Source organism: Chaetodon auriga, chromosome 12 (assembly GCF_051107435.1).
Source record: "Chaetodon auriga isolate fChaAug3 chromosome 12, fChaAug3.hap1, whole genome shotgun sequence".
Classification (NCBI taxonomy): domain Eukaryota; kingdom Metazoa; phylum Chordata; class Actinopteri; order Chaetodontiformes; family Chaetodontidae; genus Chaetodon; species Chaetodon auriga.
The window spans coordinates 15,589,037-15,607,824 of NC_135085.1; the positions used below are offsets into that span (position 1 = coordinate 15,589,037).

General features: G+C 43.1%; 1 protein-coding gene across 3 annotated transcripts; it reads left to right on the forward strand.

Moving 5' to 3' along the window:
- Window positions 1-847: 847 nt before the first annotated feature.
- On the forward strand, window positions 848-18,296 carry dspa (desmoplakin a). 3 transcript variants are annotated; one of them, XM_076745018.1, is made up of 24 exons: window positions 848-1,231; window positions 2,962-3,046; window positions 3,334-3,452; window positions 3,817-3,961; window positions 5,800-5,925; window positions 6,046-6,105; window positions 6,218-6,385; window positions 6,565-6,669; window positions 6,755-6,850; window positions 6,946-7,071; window positions 7,450-7,602; window positions 7,769-7,923; window positions 8,183-8,309; window positions 8,442-8,628; window positions 8,741-8,961; window positions 9,189-9,370; window positions 9,541-9,679; window positions 10,706-10,899; window positions 11,039-11,201; window positions 11,356-11,439; window positions 11,564-11,671; window positions 11,958-12,056; window positions 12,165-13,979; window positions 14,567-18,296. In XM_076745018.1, the coding sequence occupies exons 1-24, from the start codon at window positions 978-980 to the stop codon at window positions 17,789-17,791; spliced, it is 8,136 nt and encodes a 2,711-aa protein (XP_076601133.1). In that variant the 5' UTR covers window positions 848-977; the 3' UTR covers window positions 17,792-18,296. The 3 variants fall into 3 exon arrangements, with proteins under 3 accessions (XP_076601133.1, XP_076601132.1, XP_076601134.1); XM_076745017.1 differs by having other exon boundaries at window positions 849-1,231; window positions 8,738-8,961; XM_076745019.1 differs by having other exon boundaries at window positions 853-1,231; window positions 8,738-8,961; window positions 12,165-12,662.
- The last annotated feature ends 492 nt before the right edge of the window (window positions 18,297-18,788 follow it).

The following is an 18,788-nucleotide window of genomic DNA, read 5'->3' on the forward strand; positions in this document are numbered from 1 at the left end:
ATATATATATTTGTACTTTGCTCTCAGCTCCACTACATCTCAGAGGCAAATATTCCACTTTTTACTCCACCACATTTGTCTGACAGCTTTAGTTCCGAGTTACTTTACAGATTACATTTTTCATATCTTTCTTGTCCAGTGAAAACCAACAAAATGTTGTGTGTTCCTTTATGGGTTGAGAAAATGTTCCTACTTGTTCCTACAATTTAAAATCCCTCTTGGATTATCTTGTCACAAAGCTGAAAATGGGCTCTTTGTCTGAGCTCATGAAAAGTTGCCTTTTTAGAAAAAAAATGTTTTTCTTACAGGGCAGTGATTCTACAAACAATGTTGATTTTACAGTCTGATGCTTTACTGCAGATTAAACTACCCAACAGTATATAAAGTAGTTAAAATGAGCTCAAATGCAACATACACATGAATGCAGATATAAGAGAGACACACTGACAGGGAGCATTTGACTGCTGAATGACTTTTACTTTTCATACTTTGCTGATATACACACTTTTACTGACGTGAAGTTTTGAATGCAGTACTGTTACCCGCAGAGGAGTATTTTTACAGCTGTATTAAAACTTTTTCTATGAGTAAAGGATCTGAATCCTTCACCTACTGCTGTTCATTTGTACCAAGCACCTCAAACTTCCCCGGCGCTGTTTGTCATAGCAGGTTAAACACATTCTGTGATTCATCATAATTCAAAATGAAGATTGCATCATGAGTTCTTCATGAATTCAGCACAACGAAATGACAGAGCCAGAGCTAATCTTCCCACACAGGCGAGCGAGTGCAGGAGTGTTTCATAAACACAGCAAGGTGTGGTTTCTGTCCAAAAGCGACCAGCTTCCGTCTATTCACAGCAGTCCATTATCTGCGCAACAGGGGACGGCGAAGGGAGAGTGTGTCCTCTGTCCGGCCTGCCGAGCGGAGGAGCGATCAAAACCCGCTTTTTCTAAACACAAAACGAGTGCGCAAACATGAGTATGCACGGTTCCACTTCAAAGCTGGCCACCATCGGCCAGAGAAGTTCTTCGCGACCGGATTTGGCGAGTTTGGGCTTCAGGAACGACCCGTACGTCGGCGGCTTCCCGGGGGATTACCAAGCAGGAGACGGCGGAGGATTCACCTACAGCTCCAGCTTCACCAGGTCCTCCATGCACGGCGGGGGGCACGGGGGACAGAAAATCCAAGTCAGCATGGGCGGAGGCGGAGGTGGAGGTGGTGGAATAAGGTAAGAAGTTTGAGATCACCTGTTGCTTTTAAATTCAATTAGCTCTGAAATGTACCTGCACAAAATGTCCGCAGGGAAGGCAGCAAAGTGAAGGAGGAGGGCGGTGTGCTGGCTGAAGTTCAGACCGCGAAGTGCAATTTATGAGGGAGTCTGAGGAGGATTATGTCTGGGGCGCTCGAGCAAAAGCCATAAGGAGGAATTTGGAGATGTTTTAGAGGAGTTTTATTAACAGCACAAATAAGAAAAATGCCATCAAGCGCTTAACATAAAGTCTATGAATGCTGTAGAACATGATTGTTCCTCCAAGAACATAAAACCGTTACCTCATCAGCTCACATGGGGCCCAGGTTGTGACCTCTCTGTCAAAAGCAACATTGTTTGATTTGTTTGTGTAGCTTGTGTATGTAAATAATCTCATTTCTCTGTGTTGCCTATTATAACACACACACACACACACACACACACACACACACACGCCTCTTGAATGTCCTCCCACTACCATCATACATCATGATGTCAGTGTTTCGTGTCTGTCTGTGCCAGAGCTTTTCCAACTGTCCCCGCTTTTATAGTTTCTCTTTAAATGTCTACCTCCTGGTCAACAAAGGTGAAAGTAAAAATGCAGGGTGTTTTTCAGTGGACGGGGGAGCAGACAGCAGTTGGTCAGTTTGTTTTGTATCATTGACCCTTTGGTGACTCATTTCCATGTCCTGCACAGCCAGACTCATAAAAACAATGAATGGGACTGTGTGTGTGTGTGTGTGTGTGTGTGTGTGTGTGTGTGTTTTGAGAAGAACACAAGTTCACTTCAGAAATTGTTCTTTCTTCGATGTTTGCACGTTGTTGTTGAAAGCTGCATCTGATATTTTCAGTTTTAATTTCAGTTTCTATGAACTTCAGTGATGATTTGCAGATGTTTGTCACAATTTCGCAACCTGTTAACTGTATTAACAACATCCATCTTCAAAATGCTTTTCAAAAGCTTATAAAAGCGGCATTCCATTGATGACATGCTTCATTGTATGTTTCTCAGTGATCTTCTCCCACATGAAGCTAGCTGTACATCTGTATAGTGACCAGTTCCACTGCTGTTATTTAAACAGCAGGGGGCCGATGACCAATATATGACAACAGTATTGTGTTATTATGTTATATTAACAAGTGACACACAATTGCTGAGCTTCAATGAGTATTTATTTAACACTAATGTTATTGTCTACATTGTCTCTGTTTGCTTGAGTAGATCTGCACTCACTGCAGTGCACTTCATCTAAATAAAACAAGCGTCAGCCATTAGTGTCCACAGATAGCCAATAAAAACTAAGCTGTTTGAATGAATGAAAAAGTTTCAGTGCACTTAACATCATTTATCAGCAGACAGCAGCGTCTCGTGGATCTGAGAGAGAAGAATTGTCGTAAATACATAAAAAAATCAACAGTGCGGGTGCACACAGTCGCACCCACAGAGCAGGGAAACATATTTGAAAATAAAAAGTGTGTATTGTCTCTCAGTCTGCAGACAGTCTCACGAGCGCAGCCATTAGCCAATGTATATTATCTCAAAATGCCAGACATGGGCTCGAATAATCAGCCCACTGATAAATCAGTGTCCCACTACTTAAAATGCACAGCTCGCTCTGTGTCTTTTTTATTATGCCTTTCACATTGATATTATTCAAAGCTGCAGTACAAGGTCTGAAAGTGTATTGTTTGTCTTCTCTCATGTGCAGTGTGCAGGCTATTCAGCAAAAATCTATGTTCCTGACAAGCCAGTGTCAAGAGTACCTGCAGCGAGCGAAGATGATTCTCCACACCGTAAGTGAAGCGCTCGGATTAGACCGAACAATGCCGATCTCAAGTGTTCACTGCGAAAGCACAAGTAGACCAGGAAGAAAATTGCCTGCTTAGTTTGGCCGTGAAGTGGCATTTCTATAAACACATTAGCTCAAGGCTGCCATTTTGTTGACTTCGTTAAAATGTTTTCTGTTTACACATCAACATGCTGATGATGCTGTATGAGATATGTGGCAGGATGTGACTGAAAAAGCAGATAATGTCATCGGCAGAGTGAAGCAGAATTCATCACTGTGTGATTTTTATAGGGGGGTCCAGCCATGGAGGCAGACAAGCTGTTGGCCATGGCTGCAGAAACCATGGATCAGATGAGCCTCTGTGGCAGAGAGCTGCAGCAAATGCGTGTACATACTGACATCTTCAGAAAGTAAGACAGTGTATAGTGTGTGTAGGTGTGTGTGTGTGCCTTTGCAAAGTGCGGATGTGTGAGTTTGAGTGCCGTCTTTGCTTGTTTGCATTTTCACTCATGACTGTGTGCACACATTTAAGTAATCCTGCCTGCAGCTTAACATAGATAGCTGGCGATAAAGGAGTAAAATATGCTAGTATTTGAGCAACGTCTGAATTTCATTTTATAGCTTGACTAAACTTTGTGCAGAGAAAGCGTTAAATACCTTCTGAACCTCCTTCTTACTGAGCTGGATTTGTCCAGCTGAGCCCTTTGAAGTTGAGTGCTGAGTGTGCCCTCGCATGATTCACCAAGTATTCTCCTTTTTTGTCCAACTCTACAGTTTAGAACAGTTCCAGCACATGCATGCTGCTATGCAACAACAATTACTCGGTGGAATGACCACAAGACGAAACAGGGGCAGTGTGGGCTCCCTTGACGGGGGCAGGTTCTTTAACGATGCCATGGGCTGGATTGCCCAGCAGAAGGTGAGCTACTTCACAGAAGAAGAACATGGTAAAAAACACAGCAAAGACGGGTGATTAGTTTGAAATCAATATGAGAATCTTTTTCCTTCATTGACGTGCATCACAGTATGGTAATTATATGTTGATTCTCATGAATCGTTCATTTTCTTTATATCTGTAATTGTAAATACTAATTGGGACAATCATGACGTGATAATAGGGAATTGTTACCAGTGTAATTGTGCTCATCTGACACGTTCTAAGATCATCCACAATGGTTTGAGCGGTGAGAATAGCTGCACCTGCATGTGTGTGCATGAGTGTGCACTGTATTTTAAGTGGAAGGAGGGAGGGAGGGAGGGAGGGAGGGAGGGAGGAGGGGATGCACTTACCCTATCACTTATTCTGACCTGCTGTAACTAAAACCATCTGGACACGCCGCCAGAACCCGATACCGGAGTGAAGGAGGCCAGTAGAGGTGCAGGAGGTTTGAAACAAAGGAGAGGACAGAGCTCTGCCATTTGAGAAAGAAGCCGGTGAGAGAGGGGAGAGCAGGGGAGAGGTAGAGGGGGGGAGAGGGAGGCAGATAAAGACGCTGTGGAGGCAGAAAGAAAAGTAAAGTAAAGGAGTGTGAAATCTGACACTCTCCACTGAGTCAGTTGTTGCAGGACAGGGCAGTTCTCTAACACGCTCATGGGAAAACGCCCTTCGACTCTCTTCCTCCCCGACCCTCCCACCCAACCTAAACACACACCCTGTCTTTCTGTCACCACTTCAAGCCTCACCCTCTATATTCCGTCATTCATTTTTCCCCACGTCATCAAACACAGAAACATTTCTTCACTTGTTTTTGTGTCTCAATCTTTGTTCTTTATTGCCTTTTGTCAAACTCCAAACTGGGAACAGATCACCTGTTGACCGACAGATGCCATTTTTACCTACTCTCTATGTCTACTATGTGCTACTTGAAGGTCATGCTTTTAGCCGTTTTACCTAAAGTCCAATGTGTAACTTATTGACCTTTCTACTCTGGACATAAGCTGTGCAGTCGCTCATGTTGTGTGAAACATCAGCCAAGTAATCTTGAAGGAAAAGGGAGTGGTGAGAGAACAAAAGCCCAGAGGGAGGAGGGAGGGACAAAAATGCAAGTAATGAGCAGAGACTGGCTGAAGTCGGTTTACGGGCAGGGCTCTTATCAAAGCTGAGGGCTGCGAACAGGGGGGGAATAGTTGAGATAGTTTCCTGTTTAACAATGCACTTAATGATGATGGGCTGACACCTAGAGGGCAAAGAGGGGAAGGACATAGAGTGAAGGTGGAGGAATTGTAATAGCAGGAAGAATAGACAGCAATAAAGATGGCTCACTCTATTTTTGTCTTATTGTAAAAAAAAAAAAGTGAAAGGATCAATGAATGTGGGAGTATTTATTTATATTGATTTTTTTTTTTTTTTGATGAGCCACTGGTTGACATGTTCCTTCTCTACAACGAACATGGGCTATTTTGAGTTAATTCCACATAATAATAATAAAACACCCAATGCTACAGCTTAATTTTTAAAATGAAACAATATGTTTGTGACCTGTTTTTAAAGATTTATGTCTCCTGTAGGAGCGAATGTGCTTGGCCCTAGTGCCACAGACGGGGGGGGGGGGGGGGGGCTGAAAGCTTTGAGAGACGGATTAGGCATCGTTGGTTTTGGTCTGACTATATAAGGAATAATAGGAGCTTATTCTTTAAAATTTGTACATTTGAATGTTTGAATGTTCCATAAAATATGCGATATTCCTTTAACTGTGTTTGATTTTGTGGTTGTAATTGTGCGTAGCAATTAATAAACTGTGATTCTGCATCTTGTAGCGCATGATTGAGACAGCTTCATGGGGAGATGACTCCGCCACCATAGAAAAACAAATCATGACCCACAGCAAAACCCACAGCTCTCTTCAGAGGAGCCAGGAAGTAGACCGTGCCAGAGATGAACTGGTAAGTGCTCTTGGACTGTTTTAGCCTAATGTTTATTCTTTAAATAGTGTGCTTGTTAAGGAAGGTGGTCATCTATGCATCATGTGTACAACAGCCTAAAAAAATCTCTTTTATGTTTAGAACTCCAAAGGCGACAGGTACAACCTCTCCATCCTGGATCAGGAGTGGGACAGTCTGCAGGTAGAACTGTTTTACAAAAACGTTTACAAGTTTGTCATAATCAGCAACATCATGTCTTGCCATTTTTGTTATATTGTATGATTTTCATAGATTTACCATGTGTCTGTCTCAGAAAATGTCCCACAACCGCGTGAGTCAGCTGCGTGAGCTTCAGAGCATCATCGAGGAGATCTCCCGAGCCATCATGTGGGTGAATGAGAGGGAGGAGGAGGAACTCGTGTTCGACTGGGGAGACAAGAACATCGACCAGTATATCCCAAGGAAGCAAGAGAGCTACTCAGTAAGGCTGAACTCCTCTCCTGGTTGGATGTTTCTGTCTCAGTTAATTGTTGTGACTGTTCCTTTAAGACATGATGTGTTTTTATTTCTGTTACCATTAAAATCTTATGTTTGGTATGCTGGCTCTCAGACACAGTCTAGCTTTTCGGGTTCCTTCCTTACTATGTGTTCTCCTGATAGGGGATGATGAGAGACCTTGAGGAGAAAGAGAAGGAGCTGAACAAGCTGAAGGTGAAAGCAGATGGCCTCGTGAACAACAACCATCCTGCCTCAGATAAGATTCAAGTAAGGCATTTCCTGGGTGTTTTACCTGACTTACACAGCAAAGTATTCAGTGGCTTTGTGCTGATGCCTCTATGTGCGCCCACAGGCCTACATGGACACCTTGCAGACCCAGTGGAGCTGGCTTCTCCAGATCACCAAGTGTATCCACGTTCATTTGAAGGAGAATGCTGCCTACAGCCAGGTTAGAGCTCAGTCCTGCTCTCAGTGAAAATAGAACCCTGTATTTATTCATGTGAACACTGATCAAGGTTTTTTTTTTTTTGCTTCCATCATCAGTTTTTCAAGGAGGCCAATGAGACTTACGCCAAGCTGCAGAAGGAGCATGAGACTATCCGGAGCAAGTTCACCTGCGACAAGAACACCCCTCTGGAAAGCCTCACTGAGCTCCTGAAGAATCTGGAGGTATCATTATTATTGTTGACTGACATGGGTGTCAACAGTTTACCTGTTTGGTGAACGGGTTAGGCCAGTTTGTAAGAGAGTACATGGAATGCATATGTGGTGTAGGTCAGGGGTCATCAGCCGTATTTGTGGTTCATTGCCGGGGGTTGGGAAACTAATTGATGATCTTAGGATGGACTGGGCCTCTTATACTGATGAGCAACATTAGGTGTGTGAATTTTCTGAAGTCATTAATATTCTGCAGGCCAGATGGGAAGCTTTGACCGGCCCAATGTGGCCCACAGCCCGGCAGCTGATCAGTGTAGAGTCTTCAACTTTAAATGATACTTGCAGTGCACACAGGCTGAGGTAAAAACTGTGACTTTTGCATGTTCACAGAAAGAGAAGGAGCGAATTGTGGAGAATAAGAGGCAGGTCCAGAGTCTGGTCAACAAATCTAAAACCATTGTCAGACTGAAGCCTCGCAACCCCGAGGAGAAGAGCAGCAGCCCCGTAATGGTTCAGGCCTTATGTGACTTTAAACAAGAGCAGGTAGGATATATGCTCTCTCTCTCTCACAAACACAAACACACACACACACACACACACACACACACACACACACACGCACACACACAAGCAGGCACAAAGTATGAAGTGAAATATCACCAGTATAATTCAGTGCCTCCTCTGTTTTATCCTCCATTTCGTGCTTCAGAAAGGAATCTTGAAAGGGAATGAGGGCATCCTGAAGGATAACTCGCAGCGCAGCAAGTGGCTCGTGACAGGACCTGGAGGTCTGGACATGCTGATTCCCTCCGTGTGTCTGCTGATCCCCCCACCAAACCCGCTCAGTATCGGCCTCGCCAACAAGTAAGAAACACTGGAAAACAGCCTTCCTTTTGTCTTGGTAACACATATTTTGTTATTTGAGATTAAGTGATGGATTCCAAAAGGTTTTTATATATTCTTAAACCCAAAAAGGAGCAAATAGTCATCATTCTGTTAAAACACCATGTAAATCTAATTTTTGTGTGTTTGATTAAACCCCCCTATTTATCATGTAGTGTTTAGAGCAAGGTGTGATATAATTGGACTTTTTGAGTGATTAATGGCTTGTGCTGTTACCTAGGAATGAGCAGTATTACGAAGCCATCATGAGCATCTGGAACCAGCTCTACATCAATATCAAGAGTCTCATCTCGTGGCAATATTGCCTCAAAGACATCAATTACATCAACTCCCTCACCCTCAGCATGGTAAGAGATCACAGCGATTGCAATTCACTTATTAGTTTTACTGTTTTCATGCCTGAATTTGATTCAGTTTCCATCTTGTCTGAAAGAGTTTACATCTTTTATCTAACCTGACTCCTCTCCGCTGTCTTGCAGCTGTCTAAGATGCGTCCTGAGGAGTACCGCAGTATCATCAAAAGACTGGAGACTCACTACCAAGAGTTCCAGCGTAACAGCCAAGGTTCTGAGCTGTTCGGAGATGAGGACAAGAAAATTATCCAGGGCCACTTTGATAAAGCTCAGACTCACTATGACACCCTGATTATCCAGCTGCCTACTTACAGTGAGTGTACAACATCTCCACCTTATCCCTAAATTGTTTGCCCATTAGATTTGCAAGTATAGTGCTGTTTTTTCCCCACTATAAACTAATATTCTCCAAAAATTTCCAGCAGTAGGGACTGAAGAGGTTAAGCCTGAGCCCGCAAAACTGTGCACCACCAAGCCTTTGACTTCCAAGCCACCCAGTTCTACCCTCAGCCTTAACCTGCTCACTAGTCTGCAGGAAATTCGACGCAGGCTGGAGCTGGCTGAGTCCGGTCTCACCAGTCATCTCCACATTCCCCTGGGTGAGAACAGTGTGTACGAGTGCTCCGTGCACATCCAGAGGATGCAGGTATGTCAATTTCCATGACTTGTTCTTACTAAAAATGAGTTTTTTTTGCTACAAAACCAACTCAAAATTCATTAAGTATAGATGGAATACAATGTAAATATGCAGAATTCCTCTGTGTACAGTTTACCACAAGGAAAGTACCACTGCATTTCATAGAGAGCATTAAAACACAGTGAGATACAACTAATTGTGCTAGATTTAACTAATTATCGCATATTTATATCCAGGATGTGCACCAAGATCTGGATTCGATTCATGACGAGTACCTGCGACTGAGAGAAAAGATCATAAAGCAGCTGGAAGGGATACCTCCAGACTCCGAGCAAGCCAAGTTCCTCCACTCTGAACTGGAAATCATCAACCAAAAACTGGGAGGCCTGCAGGGTCTCTACTCAGCCTATACTCAAAGGTACATTATTTTTATCTGGACACATCCTCTTGTTATTCATCCCACAAGGTTTGAGTAAGTACTGCGCAAAATAAAGCAAGCACTGGGACCAGAAGCAACATACAGCTTTACTGACTGTTGAGTAAAATCACCTTTTCCCATGAAATGTAATGGCTGTGTGTCTTTAACAGGCTGTCAGCTCTTCAGGCTTTGCTTCAGAACCTCATGCAGGTCGAAGATATCATTAAAGTCCACGAGGCCCGGCTGACGGAGAAGGATACCTCCTCTCTGGACCTGCGAGAGTTGCAGAACTATCGGAGCACACTTAAGGTTTGACACACTTTCCATATTAAGTTTGAAAATAGATGTACACCAGTGTAGATCAATGATACCTAGAATTAATTAGTTAGACTCATTGAATCGTCTTTGTGGAAAGTAACAAAGTACATTTACTCAAGTGCTGTACTTGAGTACAAGTTTGGGGTTCTTGTAAGTATTTCTATTTTATCCTACTTTATACTTCTGCTTCACTACAGTTCAGAGGGAAATAGTTCAGCAGTATGTAATGGCCTTTTTTTTTGCATTATCAGTACTTTCACTTCTGATACGTTTGCAAATTATACTTTGTCTTCAGTAATACTTTTCAATGCAGGACTTGTACTTTTAATGTTGTTTCTTAATTTTGTGCTATTGCTTTATTTAAATATCATATCAAATTGGTTATGCAGATATGAATGGTGATGACACAGTAAAAAAAAAGTCACACCCAAAAAAGCAAAGTCCAGTTCATAAATGGTCATGTAATGTTACCTAACTTAGCTAACCTTAGATTAAGGCTAATTATCAATGATAACCTCTGCAGTAACTTTATCTGTTTGGTGTTGTACGTTGGTAGGTAATAAAACTGTGTTTGGACTAGCTGATAACTGCAGTGAAAACTGGAATGATAGCATTATTTAACTGCAAACAGTGTGTCCCCAAAATGCCTTTGGGTGTCAGATGCAAGCGGGAATGTTGACTGACTGAGAATGAGATGCTATTCTGAAGCAACAGCAAAAACACGGTGTTAGAGATGTTTTCTGTTATCACAGAAGTCTAAACCTTTTTTGGTTTATTATGAAACTACGGTGGGACAAATACAACAAAGTGACTAATTGGAAATAGTCAGTGCTTATTGATAAAAATAACCAAATAGGAATTTTTATTTTTTAATTACTTGCATGATAAATCAAAGCATGATTTTTGTACATTAATGCAAAACCCAACTCTCGATGTCAGTGAGATTTCAATAGGATGTGTGGCTATAAATTTGATTACATTTAAAATGTAAATTTACTTTGTCATTCTCTATCAAAGCAAATGAAATTTGATCTGGAGCAAAAAAGAGACCTGCTGACGGCTATGGAGTCGGAGTTGAGTAAAGCAGTGCACTGGAATAATCAAATCTCTGAGCCCTACCACAAGTGTGACGTGGACTTGTCCAAGTACACGGAGCTGGTGGGTCAGATGTCTGATCGCTGGCGCCGCATCCAAACCCAGATTGATAGCAGGTAGGATACTCTGTACATGTGCACACACTTCTTCCACACCGGTGAATATTTCTCCATATCCTCCATTTGTCATTGCTGGGAACAACACTAAAAATAATCCTTTCATCCCGTCCTCTTTCTCCCACTCTTTCCTCTTCAGAGTGTGGGACCTGGAGAAGCAGGAGAAACAGCTGAATCATTATCAGCAGACCAGCGCCTCCCTGGAACAGTGGATAGACAATGCCAGGAAGCGCCAGGACATGCTTCAGTCGGCCAGGCTCAGTGACATCCAGACTCTAATGGATCACCTCAACCAACAGAAGGCACGTCCTTCCTTCTTTGTTACCAATAACAATATCTGAATTTGACTAATGAAGTGTAATGAAGTGATAGATGTCTTGGGAGAAGCACAGGCCTGACAGTCTGACGTCAGATTAAATCAGTGATTTGAATGCCCAACTTTTGCTGACTACACAGGCTCTTCACACTGAAATTAAAGGCAAGAAAGAGAAAGTAGAGGATGTGCAGAAAGACGCAAACGCCTGCGCCGCCTCCATAAAGGTGAGTCGTCAATTAATGTGCTCTGTTGTCTTTAAGTTTAAAGTATTTTCATACATATTACCAGGTTGATGAGCACAAGCAAGTATGGTACAAAGCAATGACATATTGTGCTGTGTGTTTTCAGGACTATGAGCTGCAGCTGGCTTCCTACACTTCAGGCCTGGAAACTCTGCTTAACATACCTATCATGAGAACAATGCTCCAATCCCCTGCTTCTGTGATTAGACAAGAGGTATGAGTACTGTCTCTCCATTAAGTCACACTCAACCTATTTTCAAATAGACATTGTTAATAGAATTTAGTTATTATAACGTCAAGTTCTATTATATGTTTATCTTCTGTTTGATCAGTATCAATTAAACTATGGTAATTTCTGTATGGTATTATGAGGTCATGTTATACAACCAATTTAAAGGTTAAGCCCTTAATTGCATGTTTCATTTAAAGATCTCACTTGTATGTAATTAACACATGAACCTTTGACATCAGTGTTCATCCTCTAATTTTAACTCCATCAGGCGGCTGACCTCCAGTCCCGCTACATTGAGCTACTTACCCGCTCTAGTGACTACTACAAGTTCCTAGGGGAGCTGCTGAAGAACATGGAAGAGCTTAAGGTAGGTATTGGATTTGTATAATGTCGTTTAAGGCAAACATTAGATTAATTAACAAATGGGCTTGTTTGACAGTTTCTTTCTTTCTGTTGTTGTCATTGCTCTCTTCAGATCAGGAACACCAAAATTGAGATGCTGGAGGAGGAACTGAGACGTCTGAAGGAGGACATCCAGGATTGCAACCAGAAAAATAAGTGTCTGGAGGATGAGTTGTCTCGCTACAAATTGGAGCTTTCGCAATCAAAAGAGCAGCTCCTTTCAATGGAAGAAGTGAAAAGAACCACAGTAATGCAAGTTCACGCTACAAAGGAGAGCCTGGACAGCACACACAACCAGCTTCAAGATCTTAATGACCAGCTGACGCGCATTAAATACCAGCTGGATGAGGAAAAGAGGAAGAGAAGGTTGGCAGAGGAACGCTACAACAGCCAGCAAGAAGAGTATGAGGCGGCTGTTCGTCGCAGACAGAAGGAACTGGAAGAACTCAACTGGACCAAGATTGACTTGGAAAAGAGTGTGAAGGACAAGGAACGTGAACTGGAGAGGATGAAGATACTGCTAGAGGAGGAAGCCACACGTCGACGAAACGCTGAAGCAGAGATTTCAAAGGTAAGAACACAGTGTACCCAGGAGGTTAATCAACTTAAGCAGACTTATGAAACAGAGATCCACGTTACCAAGACCACGGTCCTGAAGGCCTCACAACAGAAAGAAGAGGATGTGGCAGAACTGCGCCTGCAAGTTGACAGACTCACTGCTGAGAAGAGAGATATGGAGGAGGAGCTGAGGAGACTGAGGCAGTCCATTGCTCACACAGAAGATCAGAGAAACAGAGCAGAGCAAGAGGCCAGCCAGCAGAGGGCCTCAGTGACACAAGAGACAAGGATTCGCAGTGAATTGGAGGTTCAGCTGAGAACACTTGTGCAGCAGAGAGGGGACGATGATCTCAAAATAAAGGAGGCCACTAAAAACAACCAGGAAATGTCCAGGCAGATCAGCAAGCTAACATTTAACCTGGAGGGGGAGGAGAAGAAGAGGAGAGCTCTAGAATTGGAAATCAGTCATCTGAAGCAGGTTGAGGCAGAGCTAAAATCAAAGAACACCTCCTATCTGGAGGCAGTTAACAAGCTGAAAGTGTCTGAGCAGGAGATCCACATCACCCGAACAGAGCTGGAGAAGCAGACCAGTGAGAAAACCAAGGCTGAGCACAGTTCTGCCAGGCTGCAGAGCCGCATCCGGGAACTTCAGTGCTCTCTGGATGGAATGGAAGCTGAGTTGGAAAAGCAAAAGAAGGCAACCCAGGAGGAATTCACACGTCGAAAGAGAATAGAGGCAGAGTTGGAGAGAATGACACATACTTGCAGAGAGCACACCACCACAATTAGCACACTGAAATCTATCCAAGTAGAGGCTTCCAACTCCGGAAAGAAGTATGAGCACGATCTCAATGCCCTCCAGGAGGCTCTGGACAAGAGCTTGAGGGAGCATAAAATCACCAAGCAGGAACTGGCAGCTGTCACAGCTGAACTGAGGGCACTCAAACAGAAGCTCCAGCAGGAGCAGGCTCGAATTCTTGAGCTCAACCAACGCAATGAGAGCCTGTATAAGACCATTGAGGAGAAGAGCCGCCAACTTAATGAGTACACCACAGAGATTGAAAAGCTTAAGACTCTGACACAGAACATGACAAAGGAGAGACTGCGGTTGGAGGAGGAGCTGAGGGCAGTTAGACAGGAGAGAGATACCCTGAAGCTTAGCAAAAATGCTATTGATGAAGAAAGCGCTACTCAGATCTCAGCCTTGCATGTCCAGCTTCAGAGTAGCACCAAGAGGACATCGGAGCTCCAGGCTCTCATCAGTGACCTCACCAAGGAGAGGGAAAAGCTTAAATTGGAAATAGACAAATTCCAAAAGCAATCATTTGAGGTATTTTTGGTTGCATTGAAGGATCATCTTCACATAATTCAATTAATAGGTTCTTTTCCAGCTTTTGCATGAATTGTGATAGCTGCAATAACACTCACCCTGATTTAAAAATAGCAATGTTATATCAGTTCTGATGAAATATTTTAGCATGAAAATATTTTGCATGAAATTCACTTACAGATGTGTTTGCTTAATAATCATGTTGCTCCTCCTTTTAATTTGCATAGAATGTGAATGAACTTGCAACTCATATAATAACACTCCCTTCATTAATCACTGCATACTAACTGTTGTAGTAAATACAACACACGATGTCTCTTTACATATGTACATTATAAATTGGTTCAATATCTACTGACAACTTGACTGACATTTCTAAAGAGCATTCATTTGGCCTCAAATCAAATGAATCACAAATTAAATCATTGTATAGATTGATAAGTTTGTACAACATGCTGCTAAGGAAAGCCATGTGTACTCCTCTGAATGATTAATTAATTTAAGTTCAAGCTCTTTACTCTATGCATCACTTATTGCCATTTCTGCCTGCATGGACATAATTTTGTTTTTTCTTTATCTCTCACCAGACATCCATTGTGGTGCAAGAGTCCCAAAGTCAGTACAGTGAACTGCTGCTGGAGAGGGACAGTTTGCTAACCAAGCTTAAATTGCTGGAGCAGGACAAGACCCGTCATCAGCGCCTAGAAGAGGAGTTCACCCGCATCAAGATCTCACTGGAGACTGAGCTCCGCAACAAACAGCGGCTGCAGAATGAAAAGGATACCATCCTCAAGGATTTCAACCACATGAAGAGCCAGTATGAGCTGAGAGACTCCAAGATTAGGCAGTGTGAATCGGACAGAGACAAGGCTGATCGAGAGAGGCTCTCCCTGAAGAATGAGATTGAGAGGCTCATGAGGGAGCTAAAGAGCGTAGAGGAGAGGTACAAGAGCCGTCTGTTGCTCTCTGAAAAGGAAGCATCAGATCTGGCTCTCAAGAGAGATGCCCTTGAGAGAGAAATACTGAGGCTGCAGCAGAAACCCGGCTGTGTGTGCAGGCAGACCCAGACAGATGAGAAGGTCCCATCAATTGAGCCATCCAAGCTGATATTTGATGGAGTGCGCCGCAAAGTCACAGCCCACCAGCTTTGTGACTGTGGTATAATCAGTAAAGCCACTCTAGACCAGCTCCTAAATGGAAGAAAGACAGTGGATGAGGTAGCTGTGGACATCCAGCTTAGTCTAAAGGGTACCGGCATCATTGCTGGCATGATTACAGATTCTCAAGGGAAAATGCCATTCACTGAAGCCAAAAACAAGAACCTTCTCAGCCCAGAGAGTGCCCTCATGCTCCTCGAAGCTCAAGCAGCAACAGGCTACATAGTGGACCCCACATTTAATGAGAAGATGCCTGTGGATACTGCCTGTTCAAGGGGGATTGTAGACACAGAAGACAGAGACACGTTGGTGACAGCTGAAGCAGCTAGCACAGGCTTCAAAGATCCGTACACTGGCAAAGTGTTATCTGTGGGTCAGGCTTGCAAACAGGGCCGCATAGACAAAGACACCGCTATCCGTTTGCTTCAGGCTCAGGAGTCTGTTGGAGGCATACTGGACCCAGTTCTGAGTGTGTTCCTTCCAAAAGACTTAGCCTTGGATCGCAATCTTATTGACGAGGAGCTTTACAGAGCTTTGAACAAAAAACCTGCCTGCTACCTGGATCCATTGACAGGAGAGAAGATAAGCTACAATGACCTTAGAAAGAAGTGTATAGTGGAACCAGTTGCTGGCTTGCTTCTGCTCCGTGGTCCAGAAAAGCAAATGACAGTGAAGGGTATCCGTGGTCAAGTCACTGTTACAGAGCTTGTCAAGTCTGAACTACTAGATGAAACTGATTTGCAGAAACTCAACCAGGGCAAGCTCACCACCAGAGAAATTGAAGACAGGCTGAAGTCCTATCTCTATGGCAGTACTTGCATTGCAGGTCTCTATGATGAGGCCAATGATCGAGTACTGCCTTTCTATCAGGCATTGAAGGAAGGTCTGCTCATGAGAGGAACCACCCTGGAGCTTCTTGAGGCCCAAGCTGCTACTGGCTTCGTTGTCGATCCAGTCAACAATGTCTTTTTGCCAGTAGAAGAGGCTACAAAGAGAGGTCTGGTAGGAAAAGAGTTTAAGAATAAGCTGTTGTCTGCAGAGAAGGCAGTAACTGGATACAAAGACCCAGCCACAGGAAACACAATCTCCCTCTTCCAGGCTATTGAGAAAGATCTTATTGAGAGAGGTCACGGAATCCGTCTTCTTGAGGCCCAAATTGCCAGTGGTGGGATTATTGACCCCAAAGAGAGCCACCGTATTGATGTCTCTGTTGCCTATAAAAGGGGATATTTTGATAAGGAGCTGAATGAGATCCTATCTTATGAAGGAGATGACACAAAGGGTTTCTTTGACCCAAATACTAAGGACAACCTGACATATCTTCAGCTGAAGGACAGGTGCATCACAGATAGCAAAACAGGCCTAATACTCCTGCCACTCAAGGATAAGAAAAAGCCCCAGAAGTCAGAGGAGAGCCGTACCAATGTCCTTCGCAAGAGGCGGGTTGTGATTGTTGACCCAGACACTGGGCTGGAGATGTCAGTGAGGGAGGCCTATCACCGGGAACTAATTGACTTTGACACTTTCCTGGACTTGTCAGAGCAGGAGTGCGAGTGGGAGGAAATAACTATCAAGGGGTCTGATGGCAGCTCACGTTTGGTGGTAGTGGATAGAAAAACAGGAACCCAGTATGACATAAAGAACTGCCTGGAACATGGTATCATTGACCAGAAGTCGTTCGATCAGTATCGTGCTGGAACGCTAACCTTGACCCAGTTTGCTGACCAAATTGCAAACAGAACCAGCAGCACTGAGATGAGCATTGCAGCCAGCAATGTTGATGACATGGTCACCTGTAGCAGTCCTACCCTTGCCGCACCATCCTCTCCTACCGTCCGTAAACGCTTCAGCAGTATTTCTATTACTGTTTCTCCCCCTGAGATGTTCGATGACCAGAGCCCTGTGGCAGCTATATTTGACACAGAGACCTTGGAGAAAATAACTATCTCTGAAGGGCTCCGAAGAGGCATAGTTGACACTCTTACAGCGCAAAGACTGCTTGAGGCCCAGGCATCCACAGGTGGTATTATCAACCCTGCCACTGGTGAGAGACTGTCGCTGCAGGATGCTGTCCATCAGGGAATCATTGATGAAAACATGGCCACTAAACTGAAGGCTGCCCAGAAAGCCTTTCTTGGTTTTGAGGATGTGAAGACTAAAAGAAAGATGTCTGCAGCAGAGGCAGTGAAGGAGACGTGGCTGCCTTATGAAGCTGGCCAAAGATTTTTGGAGTTTCAGTACCTGACAGGAGGCCTGATAGAGCCTGGGACTGGACGTCGTATCGGCATTGAAGAGGCTATCCGCAAAAGTTGGCTAGATGGTCAGGGAGCCCAGAAGCTTCAGGACACACGGAACCACCAGAAGAATCTCACCTGTCCGAAGACAAAACTGAAGATCTCCTACAAGGAAGCCATGGACAGTTGCATGGTGGAGGAAAGCAATGGTATGAAGATGCTGCAGGCCTCTTCAATTTCCTCCAAGGGAATCAGCAGCCCTTACAATGTCTCTAACCCAGGATCTCGCTCTGGCTCTAGGGCTGGTTCCCTTGCTGGCTCCAGGAGTGGATCTCGTAGAGGCAGTGTGGATTACTCCTCTACTTACACCTACAACTTCTCTTCCAGCAGTACCACTTATGGCTCCAATTCTCACTTTTAATACACAGCATAGAAAAATTATGAAACTAGACTACTTATCACCAGCAGTTCCTATGCAGTTTGCTTTTCTAATTGTTTTTCTTCTGCCTATATATAACCATCTGTTAAATGTTTGTAGTTTTTGGTGATTTGGTGTTTCAATATAAAACTTGATGCAGAGTATTATTGATTAATTTTCTTATTCTAACACATAAATGTTGAATATATATATTTGTCATAGCTCATTTTTAATATAAGGCTTTTTTAGAATTTGAAAAATGTGTTTGTTGACCTCAGCTCTAGTATGCAGTCAGGATTAATTTTACTGTTTTTTATTCTTTGTTTTTTGCAGCTTGTGTGGATGTTTTATTTTTTAGAAGAAAAAAAAACCCATTTCTTGTCAATTGCAAATGCTGAGGTTTAGTCTGAAATATTGACATGACAAAGTATAATGATCAACTATGAAAATTCTTTTCAACTGCAATGTTATTCTCAATTGATTCAAAATAAAGTTGTCATAACGATTTAGATGCATTCATTTACTCATTCATTCATTCATTCACTATTTGTTTTGTGCATTAAAAGCAGAAAAAGTTCACTGTTTGAGTAGAGGCTGATATACGTCCTTCTATCAAAAGCAGTATCCATTGTAACCTATGGGTGGCGCTAATTGCCATGCTTAAACTGCTGCATGCCTGTCAGCCTGTTTGGCCATAACAGCACATTTTACAGTTTTACCAGAGTTGGGAAACAATAATAGACAATTTGGTTATTCTATGATATTAGCAGGACTGTTGTGACTGAAAGGGAATTTCCCTGGCAGTGCATGAACTGATATATTAGAAATATAATAATCATGGCCCTTATATACCGACAGTGTATAATATGTGGACAAATTTCTCCTATGGACCAAAGATAATGTGACTGTCCAGGCACCACCGGGGATTTGGGCATTTTAGTACAATACATAGACCACTAGGGTTTATAATAATGAATTTAATCATTTGAACTATGTGAAG

Coding starts and splice junctions, on each gene's coding strand:
- dspa (XM_076745017.1), top strand. CDS start 978: ATGAGTATGCACGGTTCCACTTCAAAGCTGGCCACCATCGGCCAGAGA. Junction 8,962..9,188: donor TGCACATCCAGAGGATGCAG/GTATGTCAATTT, acceptor ATTTATATCCAG/GATGTGCACCAAGATCTGGA. Junction 9,680..10,705: donor ACTATCGGAGCACACTTAAG/GTTTGACACACT, acceptor TCTCTATCAAAG/CAAATGAAATTTGATCTGGA.